This window comes from Capricornis sumatraensis, chromosome X, assembly GCF_032405125.1.
Source record: "Capricornis sumatraensis isolate serow.1 chromosome X, serow.2, whole genome shotgun sequence".
NCBI lineage: Eukaryota > Metazoa > Chordata > Mammalia > Artiodactyla > Bovidae > Capricornis > Capricornis sumatraensis.
The window spans coordinates 143008898-143034894 of NC_091092.1; the positions used below are offsets into that span (position 1 = coordinate 143008898).

The 25997-nt window shown below is 50.7% G+C and overlaps 1 protein-coding gene across 1 annotated transcript in view; it reads left to right on the forward strand.

The window, feature by feature from the left end:
• Window positions 1–946: 946 nt before the first annotated feature.
• Window positions 947–25997, forward strand: part of GPR143 (G protein-coupled receptor 143) — a 30244-nt gene continuing 5193 nt past the window's right edge. Inside the window, exons 1-8 of the mRNA XM_068963332.1 lie at window positions 947–1214; window positions 8452–8561; window positions 9359–9453; window positions 12248–12340; window positions 17281–17390; window positions 19699–19807; window positions 21486–21603; window positions 22939–23182. Of these exons, the coding sequence (XP_068819433.1) occupies window positions 947–1214; window positions 8452–8561; window positions 9359–9453; window positions 12248–12340; window positions 17281–17390; window positions 19699–19807; window positions 21486–21603; window positions 22939–23182 (1147 nt within the window). The remainder of the gene's footprint in view (window positions 1215–8451; window positions 8562–9358; window positions 9454–12247; window positions 12341–17280; window positions 17391–19698; window positions 19808–21485; window positions 21604–22938; window positions 23183–25997) is intronic.

Consider the following 25997-nt stretch of genomic DNA (forward strand, 5'->3'; position numbering starts at 1 on the left):
AAGAATCCATTTGCAATGAAGGAGACCTGGGCTCAATCCCTGCGTCCAGAAGATCCCCTGGAGGAGGGCATGGCAACCCACTCCAGTATTTTTGCCTGGAGAGTCCCATGGACAGAGGAACCTGGTGGGCTACAGTCCACGGGGTCGCAAAGACTCGAACACGAATGAGGGACTAACATACTTTAAGAAAATCTGAATAAACTTAAACTTTTTTTTTTTTTCCTAAAGAGAGTTACTCTTGAAAGCTAATATACAATGTCAAAAATCTAACCCTACATTATTGAGCTGAGTAAAAATGGAGTGGATCTGAAGATGCAAAACTTTGTGTGTGTGTGTGTGTGTGTGTGTGTGTGTGTGTGTGTGTGTGTGTGTCCAGTTTGGCAAAAGAGTTTCCCCTTTCTTCAAAGGTTTGTTGATTTCAAGCGAAAGTCCTAGCTCTGTGGGGTGATATCCGTTGTGGAGAGGGGCCATAGAAAAGAAGTATTTTCATGCTAATCACGGCAGGGTCACTGTTTATGAACTGGCAACGGATCAAAATGAAGGAGGTCAGAGACTCAGACTGCTCAAACCTGGCCAAGAGCGCGTGCTTTCTGGGGGAGATGAGTTAAGATGAGACAGCACTGTTGAGGGCTCCGGGTTCTGGGTAATTAACCTCCCCCGCCCCCCGGGAAGGCCTGCTGACGGGCGAGAGAGCGGACTTCCCGACCCTGAGCTCTCTGCCTCCACCCCTCCTCCTCGCTACCAAGCATCACCCTCGTGAGGCCTCGTGGCGTTCCGCGCTGCCCTCACCGAGCCTGGCGCCTCTTCTGCCAGCGCGGGGCGGGGAGCGGGCGGGGGCTGCGGGGAGGCCCAGGGCACATGACGCCCCCTCCCCGCGGCCCCCGCGCCAAGCACATGACTCAGGCCGCCAGGCAGACCCGAGCCGCGCGCGTCCCCAGCACGACCCATGGCCTCTCCGCGACTGGGCACCTTCTGCTGCCCCACGCGGGACGCCGCCACGCAGCTCGCGCTGGGCTTCCAGCCGCGTGCCTTCCACGGGCTGTGCCTGGGCAGCGGCGCGCTCCGCCTGGCGCTCGGCCTCCTGCAGCTGCGGCCCGGGCGCCTGCCCGCGGGCCCCGGGATCGCCTCGGCCTCGCCAGCGACCTCGGCCCGCGGCCCCGCCTCCGTGCGCATCGTGCGCGCCGCCACCGCTTGCGACCTGCTCGGCTGCTTGGGTGAGCGCGCGACCCGCGCGGGCTTGGTGCGGGGGTGGGGAACCCGTCAGCGTGCGAGTGAGGGCGCCCGGTCCGCGAGTGCGGACCTTTTCTTGGGAGGTGAGGGCGCACGGCCGGGGACCCTTCCGTGCGTGGTTCAGGGCCCGCGCAGAGACCTCTCCGGGCGCAGTTGAGTGCGCGCAGCCTGTGGGTGAAGACGTTGGGCTCCTAAGTAGGGGCGCGTCTGTGCGTTTTTTCAGGGCGCGCCTAGGTGCGCGGTTGAGAGCCCGCGGCCCACGGGTGGTCCTCTGTGGGAGGTTGACGGGGTGCGGCCCGCCAGTGGGGACCCCTTCGTGGGAGCTGTGGACGCACGGCCCGTCGTAGGTGGGGACCACTGAGTGCGCCATTGAGGGCGTGCAGCTCAAAGGTGGGGACCGCTCCGTGCGCAGTTGAGCGCGCGCGGCCCGCGAGTAGGGCTCCCTCAGTTTGTGGGTGAGGACGCCCGGCCCCCAAGTAGAGACACGTCTGTGCGTTTTTTCAGGGCGCGCCTACGTGCGCGGTTGAGAGCCCCGCGGGTGGGCCTCTGTGCGAGGTTGACGGGGTGCGGCCCGCCACTGGGGACTCCTTCGTGGGAGTCGAGGGCGCACGGCCCGTCGTAGGTGGGGACCACTGCCTGCGCGGTTGAGGACGCGCGGCTCTACGGTGAGGACCCCTCCGTGTGAGGGTGAGGACGCCTGGCCCGCGAGTAGGGACCCGTCTGTGCGTTTCCTAGGGCACACGCACCGCGGGTGCGGACCCCTCCGTGCCCAGTTGAGGGCCCGCGGCCCGCGAGTGGGGATCTTTCCGTGTGTGCTTGAAGGCACGCTGTCCGCGAGTGGGGACCCCTCCGTGCGCAGTTGAGGGTGCACGGCCCGCAGGTGGGGACCACTGTGTGCGCAGTTGAAGGCACACGGCCCGGGGTGGGAACCCCTCCATGCCCATTTGAAGGCCCATGGCCCACGAGTGGGGACCTCTCTGTGCCCAATTTAGAGCGCACGGCCGGCGAGTGGGGACGCCCTTCATGGGAGTTGAGGGCGCACAGCCTTGTGGTGAGGACTACCACTCCGTGCGTGGTTGAGGGTGCATGGCCCACGGGTGGGGTCCTTGGTGCACAGTTGAGGGCGCGCATTCTGTGGTGGGGATCCTTCCATGCCCAGTTGAGGGCCCAGGAGTGGGGACTCCTCTGGATGCAGTTGAACGCGCATGGCCCGCTGGTGGGATCCCCTCCATGTGCGGTGAGGACGCCCAGCCCATGAGGCCCATTCCGTGTGTGCTTGAGGGCGCGCTGCAGACGAGTGGGGACCACTCCGTGCATAGTTGAGGGCGCATGGACTGCGGGTGGGAACCACTGTATGAGCGGTTGAAGACACACGGCCCAGGGGTCTGCGAGTGGGGACCTCTCACTGCACACGAAGGGGTCCCCACTCGTGGACAGCTTGCCTTCAAGCACACACAGAAAGATCCCCACTCGCTGGCCGCGGGCCCTCAACTGGACACGGAGGGGCCCGCACCCACGGTGCGTGCGCCCTAGGAAACGCACAGATGGGTCCCTACTCGCGGGCCAGGCGTCCTCACCCTCACACGGAGGGGTCCTCACCGTAGAGCCGCACGTCCCATGAGTGGGCCCTTCATGGGCATGGAGGGCACACAGCCTTGTGGTGAGGACCACTCCATGCGGGGTTGAGGGCACACTGCCCATAGGTGGGGAACCCTTGGTGTGCAGTTGAGGGCACGCCTACAGCCTTGAGGACCCATCCGTGCGTGGTTGATGGTGTGTGGCCGGTGAGTGGGAACCCTCTCTGTGTGCTTGTGGGCTCATGGCCTGCGAGTGGGAACCACTGGGTGAATGGTTGAAGGCACACAGCCTTGTGGTGGGGACCACTGCATGCGCGGTTGAAGGCACACAGGCCTGTGGGTGGGAAGCCTTTCGTGTGCAGGTGAGGACATCAGGCCGCGAGCTGGGACCCATCTGTGCGTTTTCCAGGGCGCGCGTGGAAAGGATAGTACGTGTCAGGATCCCTCCATGCCCAGCTGAGGCCCGCGGCCCTCTAGTGGGGATACCTCCGTGTGTGCTTGAGAGCGCGCTGCTCGCGAGTGGGGACGCCTCTGTCTGCGGTTAAGGGCGCACAGCCCAGTGGCAGGGACTACTGCGTGCGCGGTTGGGGACACCTGGCCCCCGAGCAGAGAGCTGTCTGTGCGTTTTTCCGGGCACGCGCACCTCAGGTCAGGGCTCTGTGTGCCGTTGAGGGCGCGGCCAGCGAATGGGGACCTCTCCTTACGCGAATGAGGGCAGACGGCCCGCGGTGGGAACCCCTCCATGCCCAGTGGAGGCCGCGGGGCCCAAGAGTGGGGACCCCCTTCTTGGGAGCTGAGGGAACATGGCCCTCGATTGGGGAACCCTTCGTGTGCAGGAAGGACACCCGTTCCGGAAGTCGTGTGCATGGTTCAGGATGTATGTACCGCGGATGGGGACCACTCCTTGCAGAATTGAGCGCGCCTGGTCTCCGGGACTGGGGGACCCTCAATATACGGGTGAGAATGCCAGGCCCGCGTGTGGCGGACCCGTCTGTGAGTGGTTGAGGGCGCCCAGCAGGTGGGTGGGGTCCCCTCCGTGTGCAAATGAGGATGCCCGCCCCGGGGAATGGGTACTGCTTGTGCGTGGTTGAGAGTGCCTGGCCCGCGGATGGGAGGACTGATCCAGAGACGGCTACCCAGGGACACTACAGGAGAACGAGTGGATTCTACAATACAAGATGGGTAAAAGTTGCTTCCAGGGACTTCTTTTTTTCTTTTTTTAACACTTTGGTGTATTCCTTACTGCTCATACTAGGGAGGCTTTAGGCAGTGCTGTGAAGGAAAACCCAGAAAATACAATGGTTCCATGATCGTTCCACCAATGAGAGACTAAGAGTTAATATTATCAAGCCTGTGCTTGCACACATGCAGTTGTTTCCAAACCAATTTAGCAGAATCAGGAAGAAAACTCCATATATACGATAAAATTTTCATTTCCTTTTTTATCTAAGTTTGGGTTTTCTGTCACAGGTGTGCAAACTTGTAGTCTCTAGGCTAAATCCAGCCTGCTTTTCTATGTACGGCCCATGAGTTAAAAATGTTTTTACACGTTAAAGTGTGTTTTAAAAATCTACAGGGACTTCCCTGGTGGCTCAGACAGTAAAGCATCTGCCTACAAGGTGAGAGACCCAGGTTTGATCCCTGGGTCGGGAAGATCCCCTGGAGAAGGAAATGGCAACCCATTCCAGTACTCTTGCCTGGAAAATTCCATGGATAGAGGAGCCTTGTGGGCTACAGTCCATGGGGTCACAGAGAGTCGGACGGAACGAAGCAACTTCCCTTTCTCCCTTTCTAAGGGGAGAGTGAAAAAGCTGACTTAACACTCAAAGCTTAAAAATCTACAGAACAGGGGCTTCCCTGGTGGTCCAGTGACTCAAACTCTGCGCTCCCTATGCAGGAGACCCAGATTCGATCCCTGGTCAGGGAACAAATCTCACATGCCGCAGCTAAGACCCGGCCCAGCCAAGTAAATGAATACTTTTAAGAAAATCTACAGAACAACAGTATTTCAGACATGTAAGCATTCTGTGAAAGGTGAATGCCAGCGTCCGTAAGTGGAGTCTGATGGGGATACAGCCGTGCCCTGCACTTGTGCACTGTTGGGGCAACGTCTTCCGCCCACCCTGTTCCCCCACGAGGGCAGAAGTGGGTGTTGCATAGAGAAAGTGTGGGCCACAGACCCTAAACTATTTTCTCTCTGATCCATTACAGAAACTTTACTGACCCCTGCTTTCAACTCTAGCATGGCATGTTTTACAAACTCTAAGCTCAATACTGCTAACCTTTTAACTTTTTATTTTGGACTTTATTAAATATATGCAAATGTAGAGAGACTATATAATAAGCCCCCTGTTCTCATCACCTAGCCTCCTCTATACTTCATCCCTGTACCCCACTCCCCATTGAATTAATTTGAAGCAGATCCAAGAATTTATGTCGTTTCATCCACACAAATCTCAGATGTATCTGGAGAAGTATTCAGCATATATATGTATATAACCATATACATAATTATATAACATGTCTATTGTAAGATACTGTATACTACATGTGTGAGTGTGTTAGTCGCTCGCTCACGTCTGACTCTTTGCAGCCCATGGACTGTAGCCCGCCAGGCTCCTCTGTCCATGGGATTCTCCACGCAATAATACTGGAGTGGGTTGCCATTCCCTTCTCTAGGGATCTTCCCAACCCAGGGATCAAACCTGGGTCTCCTGCATTGCAGAAGGATTCTTTACTATCTGAGCCACCAGGGAAGCCATATATTGTATGTTACGATATTTTCTATATTACAATATATAATACATTTAATATGTTATATTAGTGAAGTGAAATCGCTCAGTCATGTGCAACTCTTTGCAACCCCATGAACTGTAGCCTACCAGGCTCCTCCATCCATGGAATTTTCCAGGCAAGTGTACTGGAATGGGTTTCCATTTTCTTCTTCAGGGATCAAACCCAGGTCTCCTGCATCACAGGCAGATGCTTTACCCTCTGAGCCATCAGGGAAGCCCAATATGTTATATTAAGTGTATATTTAATATAGTATCATTATAATATGTAATTTTATATATATATATATATATATATATATATCACACTGATATCACTACCACCTAAAAAATAAGGAAAACCATTTCCTTCATGTCACCACTGCATGTTCAGGCATGTCATACACGCCGGTTTTCAGTTTGTTCAAATCAGGATCCAAAGGGCGTTGATGTTCTGTGAGTGCTGACCGGTGCTGGCCATGTTGGAATCATGTACTCTTGAAAGAGAGGCTCTGATGGTATTTGAATGGCTTCCACCTCGTGTCCTGAGGGTGTAGCAGCAGCTTCTAGCCCACCTTGACCAGATAGCTGGTGGATGTGTCCCAGGGGTTGGCTCCCCTGTTTCTCTTGCTGTTTTGTGCTTGGAGACGCTCAAGAATCTTGACTCCAGACACATGCTATGGAACTTGTAGTCAGTTTTTCAGACTGGAGTAAGACAGGAAGGAATACATCTCTTTCTGTTAGCAACAAAGCGAGTGTGGTGCAGGATAATTAAATTTTTAAAAATTGGTTTTCTCCCTGATTCTGCTGAAGCATTTGGGGGAAGCATCTTAACAGTTATCTGGAGATAGAGTTGCAGCCAAACATCTTTTGAGGGGTCAGGAAATAAGATTGGTACATCCTTTCACCTTTCGAAGGAAGGTACATGGCACTGTGGGCAAGTGAACAGAAGCAGGAGTCAGGGCAAGGCGGGGGGTGTCCAGACCTCCTCGCTGAAAAATAACAAGCACAGATGCCAACGCATCCCTGGTGGACCGGTGGTAAAGGACCCGCCTGCCAGTGCAGGGGATGCAGGTTCGATCCCCGGTCCGGGAGGCTCCTGCATACTCCAGAGTCTGTGAGCCACAATTGCTGAGCCTATGCTGTAGAGACCGGGGTCCACAACTTCTGAAGCCCACTACCCACCTAGAGCCTGCGCTCCTAGAGATGCCCCGGTGAAGAGAAGTCCACATACCACAGTGAAGAGTAGCCCCCCTCTCTGAAACTAGAGAAAGCCTGCGAAGACGAAGTACAGCCAAAATAAAGACAGGAAGAAATACAGATGCTATCACATGGAGTGTGGGTTTTTCTCCCCCCCAGGATTTTTTTAAATCTTTTTCTTTCCGCTGGACAAATTGCACAGCTTGTGGGACCCCAATTCCCTGACCAGCGATTGAACCTGGGCCATGGGGGTGAAAGCACAGAATCCTAGCCACTAGGCCACCAGGGAAGTCCCACCCCAGTTTTACTGAGACTTCACTGACATACAGCACTGGGAAACATTTAGATATCCAGGACAATGACTCACATTTACCACAAAATGTTTCCTAAACACCCATCACCTCATGTACACGCAAAAATATAATCATATGGTGTTTACTGAGCTCAAAGCAGATCTCTATAGTGAAAACAACAAAGCACTGATTCGAATAAAACATTATTCCTGTTATTTGCGCTTAAGAATGAGAGGCGACATCTTTAGGATTTTAGTGTGCATAATTCCCTTCGGTGGTGTAGGACAGTGTATATTAGGTTGCCTAATTTGAAGCATATGTTTGTATGCCAACTATACACATCATGCTAGTATCCAAGTCTGTGCTGTTCATTTCCCCTTGAGCATTTGGCGTTGTACAGTGTACACTCAAACAGACGTTATCACAAACCTCACAACCCTCGAGTGTGGATACTGATTATAGGCAAATTAGATATCTGGACCTAAGAGCAAGGAAAACTCACAAATAATAAATGTCAGAAGTAGATTACCAAGAGCTAACTTGTGAAAATCTTCAATTTTTGTTTTTTATTTTTAAAAAGAACGGAAGAACTCTCTTCCACAACTTCAGAATAAGCTTTTTCGGGACTTCGCTGGTGGTCTGGTGGTTGAGAATCCACCTTGCAATGCAGGGCACGTGAGTTCCATCCCTGGTCGGGGAAGATCGCACATGGCATGGAGCGACTAAGCTCATGCTCCACAACTAGTGAGCCCACGAGCCATGACTGCTGAGCCCAGGTGATGAAACTGCTGGAGCCCAGATACCCTGGAGCTGGTTCTCCACAACAAGGAAAGCCACAGAGACGAGAAGCCCAAGAGTAGTGCCCCTGCTCGCTGCACCTGGAGAAAGTCCTGTTAGCAGCAACAAAGACCAATCAATAAAATAAATCAATACATCCTTTTTAAAAAATTTAAAAAGAAAGAATGTGCTTCTTTTCAGTCGTTCTTTTTTTTTTTTTTCTTTCCACACAAGGACTAGTTAAGCTGGACACTAAAAATACAGCCAAGAAACAGTTGCTTCTTAGAGGCAAATAAACGAACAAGCAAAGTAAGGAACGTGACTGTAGCTGATGTCAGTGGAAGTGGAAATCAAAGCGCCTGGGATTGCCTGCAACCATAATCCTTATCTTCTGAGTCTTTTTTCTTCCCCCTGTCTCTCCTGCACCCATCATCTCTGCCTCCCTCTCGTCTTTCTCTCTCCCTCCCTATCTCCTATCCATCCATCCTTTCACCTGTCCATGTGTCCATTTGTCCATCCATCATTTTTACAGTCACCAGGTCCCCTTTAGGTCCGAGTCAGGAGCAGATACAAAGAAAGCATTATCACCTGGTTGTCCCTTAGGTATCGTGGTCCGATCTGCAGTGTGGTTAGGGTTTCCGAGTTTCGTGGATGACATCTCCGCCGTGAACAGGACAGATGTGTGGCCAGCCGTCTTCTGCATGGGGAGTGCAGTAAGTGTGGCTCCCCTGGCCCCCCTCCCCACCCCTTCACTCCCCTCTGTTACACTGAGTCCTCAAAAGTATGGTCCTGACCTTCCCACCAACCCAGTGCAGTTTTTAGAAAAGCTCAGAGACCCCCACCCTTACCCCACTGACCAGGGACCCTGTGGAAGGGGGCCTGTTTGTGATTTAACAAACCCTCCAGGGGTCTCTGGAGCGTCCCAGGTGGCTCACAGGTGAAGAACTCGCCTGCTAATGTAGGAGATGCGGGTTCGATCCCTGGGTTGGGAAGATCCCCTGGAGGAGGAAATGGCAACCCACTCCAGTAATTTTGCCTGGAGAATCCCATGAACAGAGGACCCTGAGGGGCTACAGTCCATAGGGTCGCAAAGAGACAGACACCATGGAAAGGACTTAGCATTGCAGCACGTCCCTGCCTTGCTTCTCTGGGAAGGTCCTTCCTGCGCATCCTCTTCTTTCGTCCTCAGCAGAAGGGTGTCTGTTTCAAAGTGCCAGGCCAGGCCTTTCGTCTCTGAGCTCTTCATCTCTCTGCCTACATGTGTGAGCACCAGGCGGGGCTAGCTGGACCAGTCCAGCTGAGCAGACGGGGGAGCCAAGGCCACATCCCAGCCTGGGCTTCCAAGGGTGGCCACGTGTCTGCGGAGGGCTTTCAGGGACACATGATGGCGTCAGGGGAGGAGGCAGGGCCACCTGGAGCCCGCCCCCAGGGGCTGGGATGACATCAGGGGTGGGGCGGGGCCACCCGTAGCCTGCACCCTGGGGCTGGGATGCTGTTTTTCTGATTATAGCTCTGGGTCCAGCTGCTGTACAGCGCCTGCTTCTGGTGGTGGTTCTGCTACGCGGTGGACGCCTACCTGGTGATCCAGAGGTCGGCTGGACAGAGGTATGCAGGGCGAGCGGCCAGGGTCTTCTGCCCTAGCTCGTTGCCCAAGGGGAAGGTTGGAGAGGCCACGAGCACTCTTATTTCTGTAGGGTAGACACGGAAAGTGAAAGAGGAGAGCAAAAAAGTTGGCTTAAAGCTCAACATTCAGAAAACTGAGATCATGGCATCCGGTCCCATCACTTTATGGGAAATAGATGGGGAAACAGTGGAAACAGTGGCAGACATTCTTTTTTGGGGGGCTCCAAAATCACCGCAGATGGTGACTGCAGCCATGAAATTAAAAGACACTTACTTCTCAGGAGAAAAGTTAGGACCAACCTAGATAGCACATTAAAAAGCAAAGACGTTACTTTGCCAGCAAAGGTCTATCTAATCAAGGCTATGGTTTTCCCAGTAGTCATGTATGGATGTGAGAGTTGGACTATAAAGAAAGCTGAGTGCCAAGGAATTGATGCTTTTGAACTGTGGTCTTGGAGAAGACTCCTGAGAGTCCCTTGGACCTCAGGGAGATCCAACCAGTCCATCCTAAAGGAGATCGGTCCTGAATATTCATTGGAAGAACTGATGTTGAAGCTGAAACTCCAATCCTTTGGGCACCTGATGTGAACAACTGACTCATTGGAAAAGACCCTGATGCTGGAAAAGATTGAGGGCAGGAGGAGAAGGGGACGACAGACGATGAGATGGTTGGATGGCATCACTGACTGAAAGGACATGAGTTTGAGTCAACTCCGGGGGTTGGTGATGGACAGGGAGGCCTGGCATGTTGCAGTCCACGGAATCACAGAGTTGCACATGACTGAGCGACTGAACTGAACTGAGACACAGTCCGTCAGAACCTCTCAGTGGGCACTCCACCAAGAAACATCTAATGCCAGCTCGTTTTTGTATAAAAGGCAGAAGGCACAATCAAAACAGCAAGGTATTCTTGCTGGACACCTGAAACATTGTAAGTCAACTATATATACATATATATAAAGAAAAATAGCAAAATATTTTCCAGGTGCTCCTTCCCCCCAAAACTGAGGATTTTAAAACCGTGGAAATAAGTAATTCAGTAAATTTCATATTTGGAACTGGACAGATACTGAAAAAGGGTTGGCATGATTCTGATGGTATCTAAAGGTATAGGAAGAAGTTCTAAGAAGTATGTATGGATGTGTTATGCTAAGTACAGAGCCCAAGAATTCTGGAGCTGGAGAGGGGGCTGTCTAGGAGGAATTACACAGTGGTTAGTGCCTTGGCCCCAGTAGGTTCAAGTTCCTGACCTTCACTCACGCACCTCAGTCACTGAGTGACTGTTGGCAAGTTTCTGAACCTCTCTGGATCACCTGCAAGGCTTACTGCCTCTGCTCCTTCGGGGGGACAGGGTGGCGTGTGTGGGTGTACAGAGATGAAGGATGGGGATGGTTAAGGATGTAAGGATGGGGGTGGTAAGAGTATCAACTCTGCCAGGAATGATCAAGAGTGGCAGTGGAGAGAGATGGGAAGTTTCCCTGCTCTCCTGGAATGTCAGATGGCCACCCATTTCTCAGAGACCTTCCTTGTGGTTTGGACTGAGCATTAAGGCCCTTGCACGTTAGGTACCGAGATGACCTCAGGAAGGACGGAGGCTGGGAACCCCTTGCTACTGGGGGAGCGAGGTCCCTAGGAGGAATTATGCCAGCTCATTTGTACAAAAGGAAGAAGGCACAATCAAAACGGCAAGGTGTTCTTGCTGTGCACCTGAAATGTCTGTCCCTCCTGTCAGTCTTGAAAGCCTTCAGTTCAGTTCAGTCGCTCAGTCGTGTCCGACACTTTGTGACCCCACGGACTACAGCACGCCAGGCCTCCCTGTTCATCACCAACTCCCAGAGCTTACTCAAACTCATGTCCATTGAGTCGGTGATGCCATCCAGCAATCTCATCCTCTATCGTCCCCTTCTCCTCCTGCCCTCAATCTTTCCCAGCATCAGGGTCTTTTCTAATGAGTCAACTGTTCGCATCAGGTGGCCAAAGGATTGGAGTTTCAGCTTCAGTATCAGTCCTTCCAAAGGATATTCAGGACTGATTTCCTTTAGGATGAACTGGTTGGTTCTGCTTGCAGTCCAAGGGACTCCCAAGAGTCTTCTCCAGTGCCACAGTTCCAAAGCATCAATTCTTCAGCACTCAGCTTTCTTTATAGTCCGACTCTCACATCTATACATAACTATTGGAAACACCATAGCTTTGCCTAGACGGACCCTGAAAGCCTTAGGTTAAGGGAAACAAACCAGACACAGAAGGCCACACTTTTTACACTTCCACTTGGATGAAATGTCCAGAATAGGCGAATCCATAGAGAGAGGTGGTAGCTGAGTGGTTGCCAGGGGCTGGGGGTGCAGGTGTGATGGGGAGAGACCCCCGAATGGGTGTGGGTGTCCTTTTAGGGGGATGAACATGTTTTGAAACTGGCCTGAGGTGGGGCTTGCATGGCACTGTGGATGTCCTAAATGCCGCTGAGTTGTTCACTGTAGAATGGTGACTTTGATGTTACGTGGCTTTCACTACTCAGCACTAAGGGGTGAACCAGCCATACACAACACATACACTAGTGGGCACAGCTGTGTGCCAATAAAACTTTATTTACAAAAGCAGGCGGAGGGCCGGATCTGTGCTGAGGGCTGTTAATAGACAAACGAAACAACCTCAGAGGCACAATCAGGGGGCTGTTTGCTGAGAGTCTGCTCTGTGTGTGTTTTACCGCTGCTCGCAGAGTGCGAGGCCGGGCAGGTGCTGGACCTGAGGTTCTGGACCTGTATCCTCCCTCCCCCAGCACAATCCTGCTGTACCACCTGATGACCTGGGGCCTGGCCGCCCTGCTGAGCGTGGAGGGTGCCCTGATGCTGTACTATCCCTCCGTGGCCAGGTGAGCCGGGGCTCCCCCCGATGCCCAACCCCCGTGGGGCGTCCTCCTGCAGGACGTGCCTGGGTGCTGACCCCACATGGGTGGGCGGGCCTTCGTCCAGGATCCGTGCAGCTGCAAGCATCTGCCTGGCTCCTTGAGCCAGCCAGGGTCCCCTGCTCCTGCCCGTCACGTGTGTGTTGGGTCAGTGCTGTGCCCAGCGTGGATACAGAGCTTGAGGTGGGGCTTGCACAGCACCGTGGATGTCCTAAAAGCCGCTGACTTGTTCACTGTAGAATGGTGAGTTTGACGTTATGTGACTTTCACTACTCAGCGCTAATGGGTAAAGCAGCGATAGATAATACACACACAAGTGGGCATGGCTGTGTGCCAGTAAAACTTTATTGATAAAAGCAGGCGGAGGGCTGGATCTGTACTGAGGGCTGTGTTTAAACAAACAAACAAAAAAACAACCTCAGAGGCACCATCAGAGCTGGGGGTGCATCTCTTCTCCCTAGATATCTGTGATGGGCATGGCTCCCTTCTATCCGCTCTTGATTTTTTTTTTTTATCCTTCAAACCAGCTTCCTCTGGGCATGCAGGTGAGTTGAACATCCCAGGGCTGAGTTCCAGATGTCTGGGAGACTCAAAGGGTTGCTTTTAGAATAGCTCATTTTCAGCCTCTGCTGCCTACACCTTTTTTTCATGTCTCCATCCTGTGCTCTTCTGAACACACACTGGAAGATGTGGCCTCTGAAACTGTCTCAGGCATTTCTGTGAGTCTGAGCCCCTGCCCTTTACCATTTGTAAAACCTCAAGGTCCCTCTAAGGAGATATAGTCTACATTTTAATGGAAAACTGAAAATCACAGGTTGAACACGGTCTCTTGGTGATTTTAAGATGGTGTAGACCCAGGGAGGGGCTTTCTGGGTAGCTCAGCTGGTAAAGAGTCTGCCTGCAATGCAGGAGACTCCAGTTCAATTCCTGGGTTGGGAAGTTCCCCCAGAGAAGGGATAGGCTACCCACTCCAGTATTCTTGGACTTCCCTGGTGGTTCAGACAGTAAAAAATCCGCCTGCAATGCGGGAGACCTGGGTTCAATTCCTGAGTTGGGAAGATCCCCTGGAGGAGGGCATGGCAACCCACTCCAGTATTCTTGCCTGGAGAATCCCATGGATAGAGGAGCCTGGTGGGCTATAGTCCATGGGGTCACAAAGAGTTGGACACAACTGAGTGAATAAGCACAGCACAGCACAGACCCAAGGATCAGTACAGCACAGCCCTTAATACAGATCAGGCCCTTAATACAGATCGGGCCCTTTGCCTGCTTTTGTAAATAAAGTTTTATTGGCACACAGCCGTACCCATTTGTGTATGTATTGTGTATGGCTGCTTTATCTCAAATCTACTAGTAGGTTCTAAAGCCTAAAATATTTCCTATCTGTTCCTTTAGAGAAAAAAATTGCTGACCTGTGGTGTAGACTGTTTCTCCCCATCTTTCTTAATTTCTTGCAGCTGCTCACTCAAATGTCTCCACAGTCCTATTGCCTTGTCAACTGTGACTACTTCAGGGCTCTGTGTAGACCCCTCAAAATAATCTGCTCTCCCCAGGAGCCTTAAAAGGACCAAGACAGAGTTAGCAGCTGTTACAGAGGGATGCACTTAATCGGAAAGAGAATCTTTATCACTCACCTCCACCCTGTGGGATCCTGGGGCTGTTTTATTTGAGCCCAGTTGCTCCAAGATTAACACAAGGCCTCTCCCTGAAGCATTTTAACTCTGCATCATCTCATCCTGCAACATCTGTACCCTATATTATCCCCACCGTCTATCATCTCCAACATGCATCACCTCCAACCTCCATCATCTCTACCCACCATCATGCCATCACGGCCGTCTTCCATCATCTCACAGGCCACCATCTCGTCCTCCAACATCTGTACCCTATATCATCCCCACCCTCCAACATCTGTACCCTATATTATCCCCACCCTCAACATCTGCAACATACACCACCTGCAAGCATCATCATCTGCAACTTCCATCATCCTGTCTTCTCTAACTTCCATCATCTCGTCTTGTGTTCCACCATCTCTACTCTCCATCATCTCCACCTTCCACCATCTCATCTTTCATCATCTCCACCTTCCATCATCTCATCTTTCATCATCTCCACCTTCCATCATCTCATCTTTCATCATCTCCACCTTCCACCATCTCATCTTTCATCATCTCCACCTTCCACCATCCCATCATCCCCCCCCCCATCATCTCCACCATCCATCATTTTCATCCTCCGACAGAACCACCCTCCATTACCTCCATCCTCCATAGTCTCCAGCCACCATCATCTCATCTGCCTCCTGTCCACCCTCCACCATCTCCACCACCCATCAGTCTGCCCTCCACCATGCCATCATCTCCACCTTCCGTCATCCCATCTTGTCTAACTCCATCTTCTCCCCTCCACCATCACCACATTCCATCATCTTCACTCTCCATCATCTCCACCTTCCATCATCCCATCAGGCCCACCCTGCATCATCTCATCCTCCAACATCTTCCCCCTGCCTCATCCCCAGCCTCCAACATTTCCATCCCATCATCCCATCATCTTCAGCCTCCGTCATCTCCACCCTCCGTGATCTCCAACTTCCATCATCACGTGTCTCTAACCTCCATCATCTCGTCCATAATTACCTCCACCACCTATTGTGTCCACCCTCCATAATCTCTGACCTCCTTTATCTCATCATCTCCATTATCCCATCATCTCCCGCCTCCATCATCTCATCTTCCACCATCACAGCCTTCCATCATCTTTCAGTTCAGTCGCTCAGTCGTGTCTGACTCTTTGTGACCCCATGAATTGCAGTACACCAGGCCTCCCTGTCCATCACCAACTCCCGGAATCTACCCAAACTCATGTCCATCAAGTCGGTGATGCCATCCAACCATCTCATCCTCTGTCCCTTTCTCCTCCTGCCCTCAATCTTTCCCAGCATCAGGGTCTTTTCAAAATGCCCTCCATCATTTCCACCTTCCATCAGTCCTCTCTCCTTCTACCATCCCATCTTCTGTAACCTTCATCATCTAATCCTACATCACCTCCACTCTCCATCCTGTCCAGATTCCATCATCCCATCATTTCACCCTCCATCATCTCATCTTCCATCATCATTCAGTTCATTCCAGTTCAGTCACTCAGTCATGTCCAATTCTTTGCGACCCCATGAATCGCAGCACGCCAGGTCTCCCTGTCCATCGCCAACTCCCGGAGTTTACTGAAACTCACGTCCATCAAGTCGGTGATGCCATCCAGCCCTCTCATTCTTTGTCATCCCCTTCTCCTCCTGCCCGCAATCCCTCCCAGCATCAGAATCTTTTCCAATGAGTCAACTCTTCCCATGAGGTGGCCAAAGTACTGGAGTTTCAGCTTCAGCATCATTCCTTCCAAAGAACACCCAGGGCTGATCTCCTTCAGAATGGACTGGTTGGATCTCCTTGCCATCCAAGGAACTCTCAAGCGTCTTCTCCAACACCACAGTTCAAAAGCATCAATTCTTTGGTGCTCAGCTTTCTTCACAGTCCAACTCTCACATCCATATATGACCACTGGAAAAACCATAGCCTTGACTAGACGGACCTTTGTTGGCAAAGTAATGTCTCTGCTTTTGAATATGCTGTCTAGGTTGGTCATAACTTTTCTTCCAAGGAGTAAGTCTTTTAATTTCATCATTACCCTCCATCATCATCACCCTCTATCATCTCCATCCCCCATCGTGTCCACCCTCCACCATCCCATCATCTCCTCTGCACCCTCCTCTCATCTCTCCACCCTCCATCTCTCCACCCTCCATCTCTCCACCCTTCATCATTTGCATCCTCAGAGCACTGTGCAGGCTCCCACCCTCACTCATCTGTCCCTCATCATTCGAATCTCATCTTTTGTTCCTCCTGTTTCCCTTTCTCCCCTCAAGCCCTTGTAGACCATGGTTTAGCTTTCACAGCTGAAGAAGAAAGCTTCATTTAAAAAAGAACGCACCATGTTCACATGGTATTTCCATCCTTAGGGCAACAAAAGGTGGGCACTGCATTGTTCACGCCTGGTTTCTTGCATTCTCCTGCCACTTTCATCTCTGGCGTGCGCACTCCATACTGATGAAAGCAGCGGCATCTTTATCATGCCGTCCTCCCGGGCCTCCAGGGCTGCGCCTTCCTCTGGTTTTCCCCCTCATCTGGGGTCGGACCTGAGCAACTTCTCCTTTGGATGCCCTCTCCCCCTTTCCCACTTTCTCTGCATTACGCATTTGTGCAGTGACACTCCCAGCCGTGGTAACGTAGCTGTGTGTGGCACACCACCATGTCCTGTTGCTGACGGATGAGTCTCCCAACCCATCAGTAGACATTCCTGTCGTTCTTTCTGCAAAGAACCGCCAAAATGATTATGGGTCACCTTGAGGACAAGTGTCCTGAGAAATAGGAAGCTCGGGTGTTTTCAGTTGTCCGAGGGCAGAGCTTGGATCTTATTGATGATGTCAGCCAGGCCTAGCACGTAGTAAAGTGCTGAGACCTAACTAGTCTGTTGAGTACCTTTGTCTTGCTTGAACTGTGTGTGTTTTCTTTGCAGGGGTCCCACAGAGGCGTTGTGGTGGGGGTGGGCATCCACCATCCCATCTTCTCCTGTCTTTACTTTTTTTCCAGTGGGCAACCTGAAAAGCGGCCCACTTTCTGAGACAAGACAGAACTGTGATTGAGCCTCCTTCTCCTTCTGTGACTGACTTCTTGTCCACAGACAGGAGGAGATGAGTCAGGTTTCCTTCCTGCAGCCAGAGGTGATCTCTGCGTTTCCCTTTGCTCTTGGGTCCTCTTATCTCGGCTTTCAGATAAAGCAGCGGGTTATTTCAGGTAACGCCTCATTGTGGGGGAATGCCTCTGCTTTTCTCTCCCCCCACCCCCCACCAGGTGCGAGAGGGGCCTGGAGCACGCCATCCCTCACTACATCACCACGTACTTGCCGCTGCTACTGGTCCTCGTGGGCAACCCCATCCTATTCCGAAAGACAGTAACTGCAGGTAAAGGGCAGGGAAGCTTCCCTGGGGATGAGGCCACGGGGATGAGCCCCAGGTCTTGGGTCCCTGACCTCATCTGTCATCCCGCAGAGACTAGCAGTATAGAGTTGGAGAGAGTGAGTGGGCTTACATCAGTGACAGGGAGCAAGCCTACTCAGTCACAGGCTAGACGAAGTCTTTGCCAGCATCCGTTAGCGCACGGCTCAGGGACCTGTGGACTTTTCCCTTCTACCTGGACTCACCCTGGGTCTGTCCTTGGCGTGCCCCAAAGACCCAGTGTCCTTGAAACCTGGTGGAGGGGGAGATGGGAACAGGAGAGGAAAGGAAAGGTCAGCCGTTGGCGAGGGGTGGAGATGGACAGGGCTATCCCCGTGTTGTCTGGGCCCGTGTCTTCTCCCAGCTGGGCAGGAAGCAGGAAGGGGCCCACAGGACATGAGTCAGAGGCACCACAAAGATCTGGGCAAGAAGGTGAGTCAGCAGACCCAGAGGAGGGGGACTGCATTCCAGCCCCCTACCCCATCCTTGAGGAGACGAGCCCTGGGGCAAGTCTCCAGCCCCCTCTTGCCCTGTGGGTCCCTCACGGGCAGAATCAGAATAAAGAAACACACCTCCGCAGAAAGGTCACTGGAGGATCGACTGGATTGCAGAACTTTAAGCGATATGCTCTGCTACTTAGGGAGACATCACCAAGGCTCTTTGGATCTCTCTCTTCATATCTGCGTTGAAAACCAGTGTGTGTACAACTGTCACTAACACAACTTTGGAAATCAACTCTACTGCAAGAAAAATTGAAAAACACACAACCCCCGTAGTGTATTAGAAAGAAAGAAAGTGAAGTCGCTCAGTCGTGTCTGACTCTTTGTTACCCCATGGGTTGTAGCCTACCAGACTTCTCCATCCATGGAATTTTCCAGCCAAGAGTACTGTAGTGGGTTGATATTTCCTTCTTCAGGGGATCTTCCCAACCCAGGGATTGAACCCTGGTCTCCTGCATTTTAGGCAGATGCTTTTACTGTCTGAGCCAAATACAGCTTTTTTAAAACTACTGCATTAAAACATAGTGATTAAAAAATAGTGATTCAATTACATCAAATAAAGGAAAAGAAAGTGTAGAAAAAAACACTGGAAAGAGATATAGTAAGATGCTAATAGTTGTCTTTGGGGGGATGATAGGTTATTAATTTTTTCTAAACTTTTTTTATATTTTTCAACTTGTCTAAAGGAGGAATGCTAACTCTTTCAACATTTTAAAATAGCAAGTATGAGACCCACATGCTTTCACTGCACGGGGGCCTGGGTTTAATCCCTCGTTGGGGAACTAAGATCCCATGTGCAGAGAGTCTTGGCCAAAGAAAGAAAGAAATCAAGGATAAATTATTATTATTTTTAAATTTTTTGGCTACACTTTTCAGCATGGGGCATTATAGTTCCCTGATCAGAGATCGAACCTTCACCCTCCGTGTTGGACGCATGGAATCTTATAACCACCAGACAAGTCCCCTAGTGAATTATTCTTATAATAAAAATAATTTTTTATATTTATATTTTATATTTATAAAATAATTTTTATTATAAAGATAAAGAGTATAACCTGTTAAAAATACAGTTCCTGAATGAATAAAATCCAGATAAAATTGGGGGTGTAGTTAGCAGCACTGTACCAGCATTGTGTTCTTCATGCTGACCAACGTGTGGTTGTGGAAGACGCTAACACTGGGGGCAGCTGGGTATAGCTATATGGGGACTCTGCTATCTCTTTATATCTTGTATAAATCTAAACGATTTCAAAAGTGAAAGTGAAAGTTGCTCAGTCATGTCCAACTCATTGTGAACCCACGGACCATAAAGTCCAAGGAATTCTCCAGGCCAGAATCCTGGAGTGGGTAGCCTCTCCCTTCTCCAGGGGGATCTTCCCAAGCCCAGGGATTGAACCCATGTCTCCCACACTGCAGGCAAATTCTTTACCAGCTGAGCCCACCAGAGAAACCCCAGAATCCTGGAGTGGGTAGCCTCTCCCTTCTCCAGGGGCTCTTCCCGACCCAGGAATCGAACTGGGGTCTCCTGCATTGCAGGTGGATTCTTTACCACCTGAGCTATCAGGGAAGCCACAAAGACTTCAAAGTAAACCTTTAAAAGCTATGTATTCCCCCCGAGTGTCTCAGAAGTGCCCCGCCCCGCCCCATGCAGTGGTGAGAGAGGCGTGGCTGGTATCTTGCCTCCTGCTCTCCAGGGTGACTTGCGGGGTCCCATCGGGTTTGCTGGCCTTTGCAAATCATGAACATCACACACCATTCCCCTCTGCTCTCCACAGTGGCCTCCTTACTGAAGGGAAGACAAGGCATTTACACGGAGAACGAGAGACGCATGGGAGCCATGATCAAGACCCGATTCTTCAAAATAATGCTGGTTTTCATCGTTTGGTAATGTGTTTCTGTTTCTTTAAACTGTCACTGGGAGGTGAAATGCAAACCACTTGTAAGATGCCTCCCCAAGTGTGACCTGAGTTCCAGAGGCAGAGTCTTGGGAGACAAAACCTTCTGAGGCTTGTCCAGATGGCCCTGGAGGCAACGCTGTCCAGACAGGAAGGCCAGTCTACAGCCGTAACCTTCTGGAAAGAAATTCACGTCCACTCAAATTATAGAGAATCCCGAAGAACAGAAAATCCTCACTTTAATGTGGTCACATCCCAACCACTTGCCTCCAGAGTATTGTCCCATTGCCGGGGGTCAACATTCGAATCAAATGCTTCATCATGCCTTCTAAATCCATCTTTTATTTTTGCATCCATCTTGGTTTCATTTTTTAGTTAATTAATTTTTTTGGTCGTTGCTGCAGTGTGAGGCAGGTGGGATCTTACTTCCCCGGCCAGGGATTGAACCCTCATCCCTTGCACTGAGAGTACCGTGTTCTGACCGCTGGGACGGCTAGGGAAGTCCCTGCATTTGCCTTGACAGCAGGATTCCTGTGTCTGATGAGACACAGGGGCAATGGCCCGTGTCTGTGTGATGACTCACAGCTCAGGGCAACAAGGACAGAAACCATGACTCCCCAGGGAGTCCAGTGGTTAGGCCTCTAAGCTCCCATTGCATGGGGCAAGAGTTCCATCTCTGGTTCGGGAAACTAAGATCCTGAAAGCTGTGTGGCACGGCCAAAAAACAACTAAAAACCAAGAAGGGTATAGAGCAGTCTTCATCTCCTCAGTGGGCCTACCCTGTCCCCCACAGGCAGTCTGCCCCAGCATTTCAGGTGGGTTTGCTCTGTGCAAATAGACCTGTGACGAGCACCAAATCAGAAAGCCCTTTGCTGCAGCGACAGAGTGCTTTGCAAGACAGGGCACACGTTGGTGGTTAATAATTTATCTGATGGGAGGAGGCTGGTTTGGACATTCTCCTGGGAGAGCCGTGAGTTACCTCCCTCTAAAAATACCCCGAGCCTGCCATTTCCAACTTCACTGACCTGCAGACACTAACGTCAGAAATTTCCGACGTAAAACATCAAGGTTCGTGTTGGTCTCCATTAAGACGTCAGCTTGCTCATCAAAGGAAGAATGACTTCTGGGCTATTTGACGTGTGCTAGAACCTTCCACCCGACATGGTGTTGATTGTGACCATTGGGAGGGTCTCTTGGTCTCTGCTTTTGGCTGAGGGGGATGCCATCTCTGACATCTAATTCTCGTCTAATTCTCCTGCAGCTATTTGGTCACCCCTCCCAGACTTCTAGGTCTTGGGAGACATGTTCCCTGGGGCTTCTCAGGTGGCTCAGTGGATAAAAAAATCTGCCTGCAATACCGGAGGTGTGGGTTCGATCCCTAAGTTGGGAAGATCCCCTGGAGGAAGAAATGGCAACCCACTCCAATATTCTTGCCTGGGAAATCCCACGGACAGAGGAGCCTGGTGGGCTACAGTCCATTGGGGTCGCAAAGAGTTAGACATGATGGAGTGACTCAACAGTCATGGGTGCAGACATGTCCCCTGACCTCTGGCATTGATAAAAAATGATGTTGTGAAGCAATTATCCTCCCATTAAAAATAAGCAAAAAAAAAAAAAGAATAATATTGCATGTTCTGTTTACCTGTGGCCCATTTTCTGTCTCACAGCTGGTTCTCAAATGTCATCAACGAAAGCCTTTTGTTCTATCTTGAAATGCAAGCAGATATCAACAGCAGCTCTTTGAAACAGGTCAGAAATGCAGCCAAGACCACGTGGTTCATGATGGTAGGTCAATCTTGATTTTAAATGTACTTCCTAAAGAAGAAGAAAAAAACCCAGACAGGATAAAAACCACTGAGAAGTATGATCTATGTGTTACTTAAATATGCAGTGAGTTGAAGAGGTTGCGGGGGCCCCCTTATCTGGCTGTGGTCCATGAGCCAGCTTGTGCATTTAGTGTTGGCATCATTATTAAATGGATCTGACTCTGGTAAGTCAGTTTGGCAAGTGTCTCGAACCCTTCAGGCTGACTAAACATATCTGGGAATTTATCTGGAAGAAATGTTTCAGACTGAAAACGCCACAGAGTTGGAGGTATTCCTTGGAACACTATCCATAAATATAAAGCATTGTAGACAACCCACATTTTTTTTTTTAATAAAAGGGAATGGTTAAGTAAATCACTGTCTTTGATCTTGATGGAATGGCATGCAGATGTTGAAAATGATAAAGTAAAATATAACAATTCTGAAATCTCATAAGTGAAAAATGCAGGATGTAGAGATTATACTCATTTCAACCACCTAATCACACATGTAGGCAACAATATTGCCTAGAAACTCACCACCATAATCAGGTGGAAAGCTTACGGATACATTGTTCTCGATGTTTCCAGTATATTGTGTCTCCACTACAAAAACTCCATACAGGAGCTGTTAGTGGAGAGGTGCCTGGGTTTCCCTGGTGGCTCAGCAGTAAGAGAATCCACCTGCCAATGAAGGAGACCCCAGTTTGATCCCTGAGTCAGGAAGATCCCCTGGAGGAGGGCCTGGCAATCCACTCCAATATTCTTGCCTGGAGAATCCCACGGGCAGAGACGCCTGGTCGGGCTCCGGTCCATGGACTTGCAAAGAGTTGGAAGCCACTTAGCAAGTAAACAAGTGGAGAGGCACACCGTGTCCTCAATTAAGTGCTTGTACGTTCAGTGTTAGCATCATTATTAAACGCATGTGACTCTGGTTAAGTCAGTTTGGCAAGTGTCTCAAACTTTTCAGGCAGACTAAGAATATCTGGGAATTTCTCTGGAAGAAATGTTGCAAAGTGAGAAAGCCACAGAGTTGGAGGTATCCCTTGGAACACTGTCCATAAATATCAAGTGTTCTAGACACCCCACATCGCTGGGGTGATGCCCGCGACCTTCCTCTCCACCCCGCTTGTCTCCTGTGTCCCCCACGCACCTCTGAAGGCCCAGCACCTCCAAGCCAATCTCTCTCTTGCCCCAGACTAGCCAACAGGACGTGCCCCAGCTGAGGCCAGCCCTGTGGACCGAAGTGACCCCCATGAGCCCCGAGGCCCGTCAGCACCCTGACTTATATGCTGTCTCTTCCTCCTCCCTTCCAGGGGATCCTGAATCCAGCCCAAGGTTTCCTCTTGTCCCTGGCCTTCTACGGCTGGACGGGCTGCCGCCTGACACTTCCAGGTCCCAGCAAGGAGATCCAGTGGGACTCGATGACCACCTCGGCCACCGAGGGGGCTCCCCCATCCCCCGGGGGCCCCCACGAGCCCGGGGAAGGCCCCGCTCCCAAGAAGGAGCTGCCAGGCGGCGCGCACACTTCCGATGAGGCCTTGAGCTTGCTTTCTGAAGGTAAGAGCCTCTGGGTAGAGGCAGGCCTAGGTTGGGGGCCCCAGGCTCCCCAGGAACTCCTTTGTCAATGACCAGGAGGCTCTCTGCCCTGATTTCTGGAACCAGCTTCAGGGCATGAGTGGAAAGGGACCACCTTAATCTTGCAGCTCGTCACTCACCTCTCCTTGTAATATGAGCATGGTGCCTTTCCTCTGCCTGCGTGCCACGTGGCTTCAGTGCTGTTGAACTCTCTGTGACCCCAGGGACTGTCACCCCTGCCAGGCTCCTCTGTCCGTGGGCATTCTCTTGGTGAGAATACTGGAGCAGGTTGCCATGCCCTCCTCCAGGGGATCGTCCCTTTCCCACTACTGAGCACCGTAGCCTTGCGTTAATGATCACTAGCTCTGCCTTGGGGTGCCTGACATTCTGAGTCTGAGATAAATGGTCATTTCTCACCTGGCGCTGACGTGTGCTGTAAGACAATGAACAGTAGGCAGCCTGGCCTCTGGAGATTTTTACGTGCAGTTTTGGTTTGTCCACTTCATCCGGGGGCGTTTAAGATGAAATGCAGGTCGCCCATCACTGGCTATTCCACTCTGTCCTTTTCATTTCAAGACTCTTGCACTGTGGTCCTCATATCGGTCCTCTTTTTCAACTCCTGTTCATCTAATTTGGACTCCCCTAGTGGCTCAGATGATAAAGTGTCTGCCTACAATGCTGGAGACCAGGGTTCGATCCCTGAGTCGGGAAGATTCCCCTGGAGAAGGAAATGGCAACCCATTCCAATCTTCTGCCTGGAGAATCTCATGGATGGAGGAGACTGGTGGGCTACAGTCCATAGGGTCTCAAAGAGTCAGACATGACTGAGCGACTTCACTTTCACTTTTCATCTAATTTGGGGTTATGTCCATTAACCCAACTGATATGGAGGGTGAAAGTATCAGTTTAAGGCCCAAATAATGCTTCTTTAAAGCTTGAAAGTGAAAGTGAAATCAGGACTGATTTCCTTTAGGATGGACTGGTCGGATCTCCTTTCAGCCCAAGGGACTCTCAAGGGTCTTATCTAACACCACAGTTAAAGATGTGGGTACAAGTCAGCAAAGAGAATGACTCCCACATAAAAGACCCCTATGTCTATACCACAGGCTGTGTGCTGAGGCCAGAACCCTCAGGAACCGGGGGCCTTTTCGAATAAAGTGGTAATCTCGGAAATGAGATAAGGCTGCCTTAATCTCGGGCGTGTTTCCTTTCTCCTTTCCAGCCAGTTTGCTTCCATAAAACAGAAAATACTGTTACATGTCAGAGAAAAACCCAGAAATACAAACTCGAAGTGGTAAGTATGGTTAGGCCTCTCCCCATCTGCACTGTTAGGACGAAGCTTGACCTGTTTATCATATCCTTAAGCCTCTATCTGCTACTTTAGGATTCACTTCCAGGCCGACAGGCTTCCATCAAGCCTCCGTCATTAAGTGTCTAACGCGGTGTCTGGCACTTACTCACCACTTAACAGAAAAGTCAACGGATTTTGAACAAATATTCCTTGAGCGCTTGCAACCCAATCAACACCATTTTAGCTGAGGTGGGGGCTGGGGTGTGAGCGTCTCTGAGAAGTATCATGTGGGGAACTTAGGAATAAAGACTTAAAAATGAACTTGCATGTAGTTTGGTGGTGGGAAGCTGGAGAGGGGCAGGTGGGGAAGAGATCCGTCAAGGGGCGTTTACAGATTCTGCATTTTTATCTTGGAGCGAGCAAAAGGCCAGTTAAGGTTTCTGAGCAGAGATAGAACGCTTACACTTGCTTGTAGGACTAACCTAGTGACTGGAAAATTCCATGGATGGAGGAGTCCATGGGGTCGCAAAGAGTCGGGCAGAACTGAGCGACTTCACTTTCATGACTGTGGCGACGGTTCACAGTGAGAGGATCTGTATATGATTGCTGATGACAACTTGAGTTCAGAATACGAGGAGCCTCTTTGTAAAGAATCAGGATTTCCCACAAGCCCTCCCATCTCTCCAATAATCCCTTGCTTTTTCATTCTTCCTCCTTCTCCATGCAATCCCCTGTGTTTCCCACAAAGCTCTATTTCCCGTAATTCCCTACTTCTCTCTCCAACCCCGTGTCTTTTGCGCAATGCTACACTTCTCCCACAATTTTCTTTCTTCCCCATAATCCTTTTCTTGCCCACAACTCTCCATTTTCCCACAGCTTTCTGTTTCATTCCAGAATTCCTCTTTCGAATAATTTCAGTTTCCCACAGCTCTTTGCTGTCTGTGGTCTGTCTCATATCACCATTTTATCTCCTAGGGTTCTGTTCCCGACCACATTTCAGTTCTTCTGCCATTTGATTCGTCTATGATTTTCTGTGTTCTCATTTTTGTTTTTTTCTTTTCCACAACTGCCTATTCATCCTCAAATTATTCATTCTTAGGCAAAAATCTTCCAGGGCTCCCCTAACCCTCTTTTTCACGACGACCAGTCTCTCCCACCACACACTTTCCCTGAAATGAAACAAAGCAAGACTGTATGATCCTTGCCCACTGCCGCCCACCATTCCATTATGTTCTCTGCCTGCCTGCTGCTGGTGGAGAAGTTTAGTCAAAGAATCAGTTTAATCAGAGAGGTGAGAAATGCTAAAAACAAAGGAAAACTGTCAAAGGAGACCAAATAATAATAATGTACTCTTTAAGTGTAGTGAGATTTCCACTGTAGCTCAAACGGCAAAGAATCTGCCTGCGAGGCAGGAGACACGGGTTCAATCCCTGGGTTGGGAAGATCCCCTGGAGAAGAGAATGGCAACCCACTCCAGTATTCTTGCCTGGAGAATTCCGTGGACAG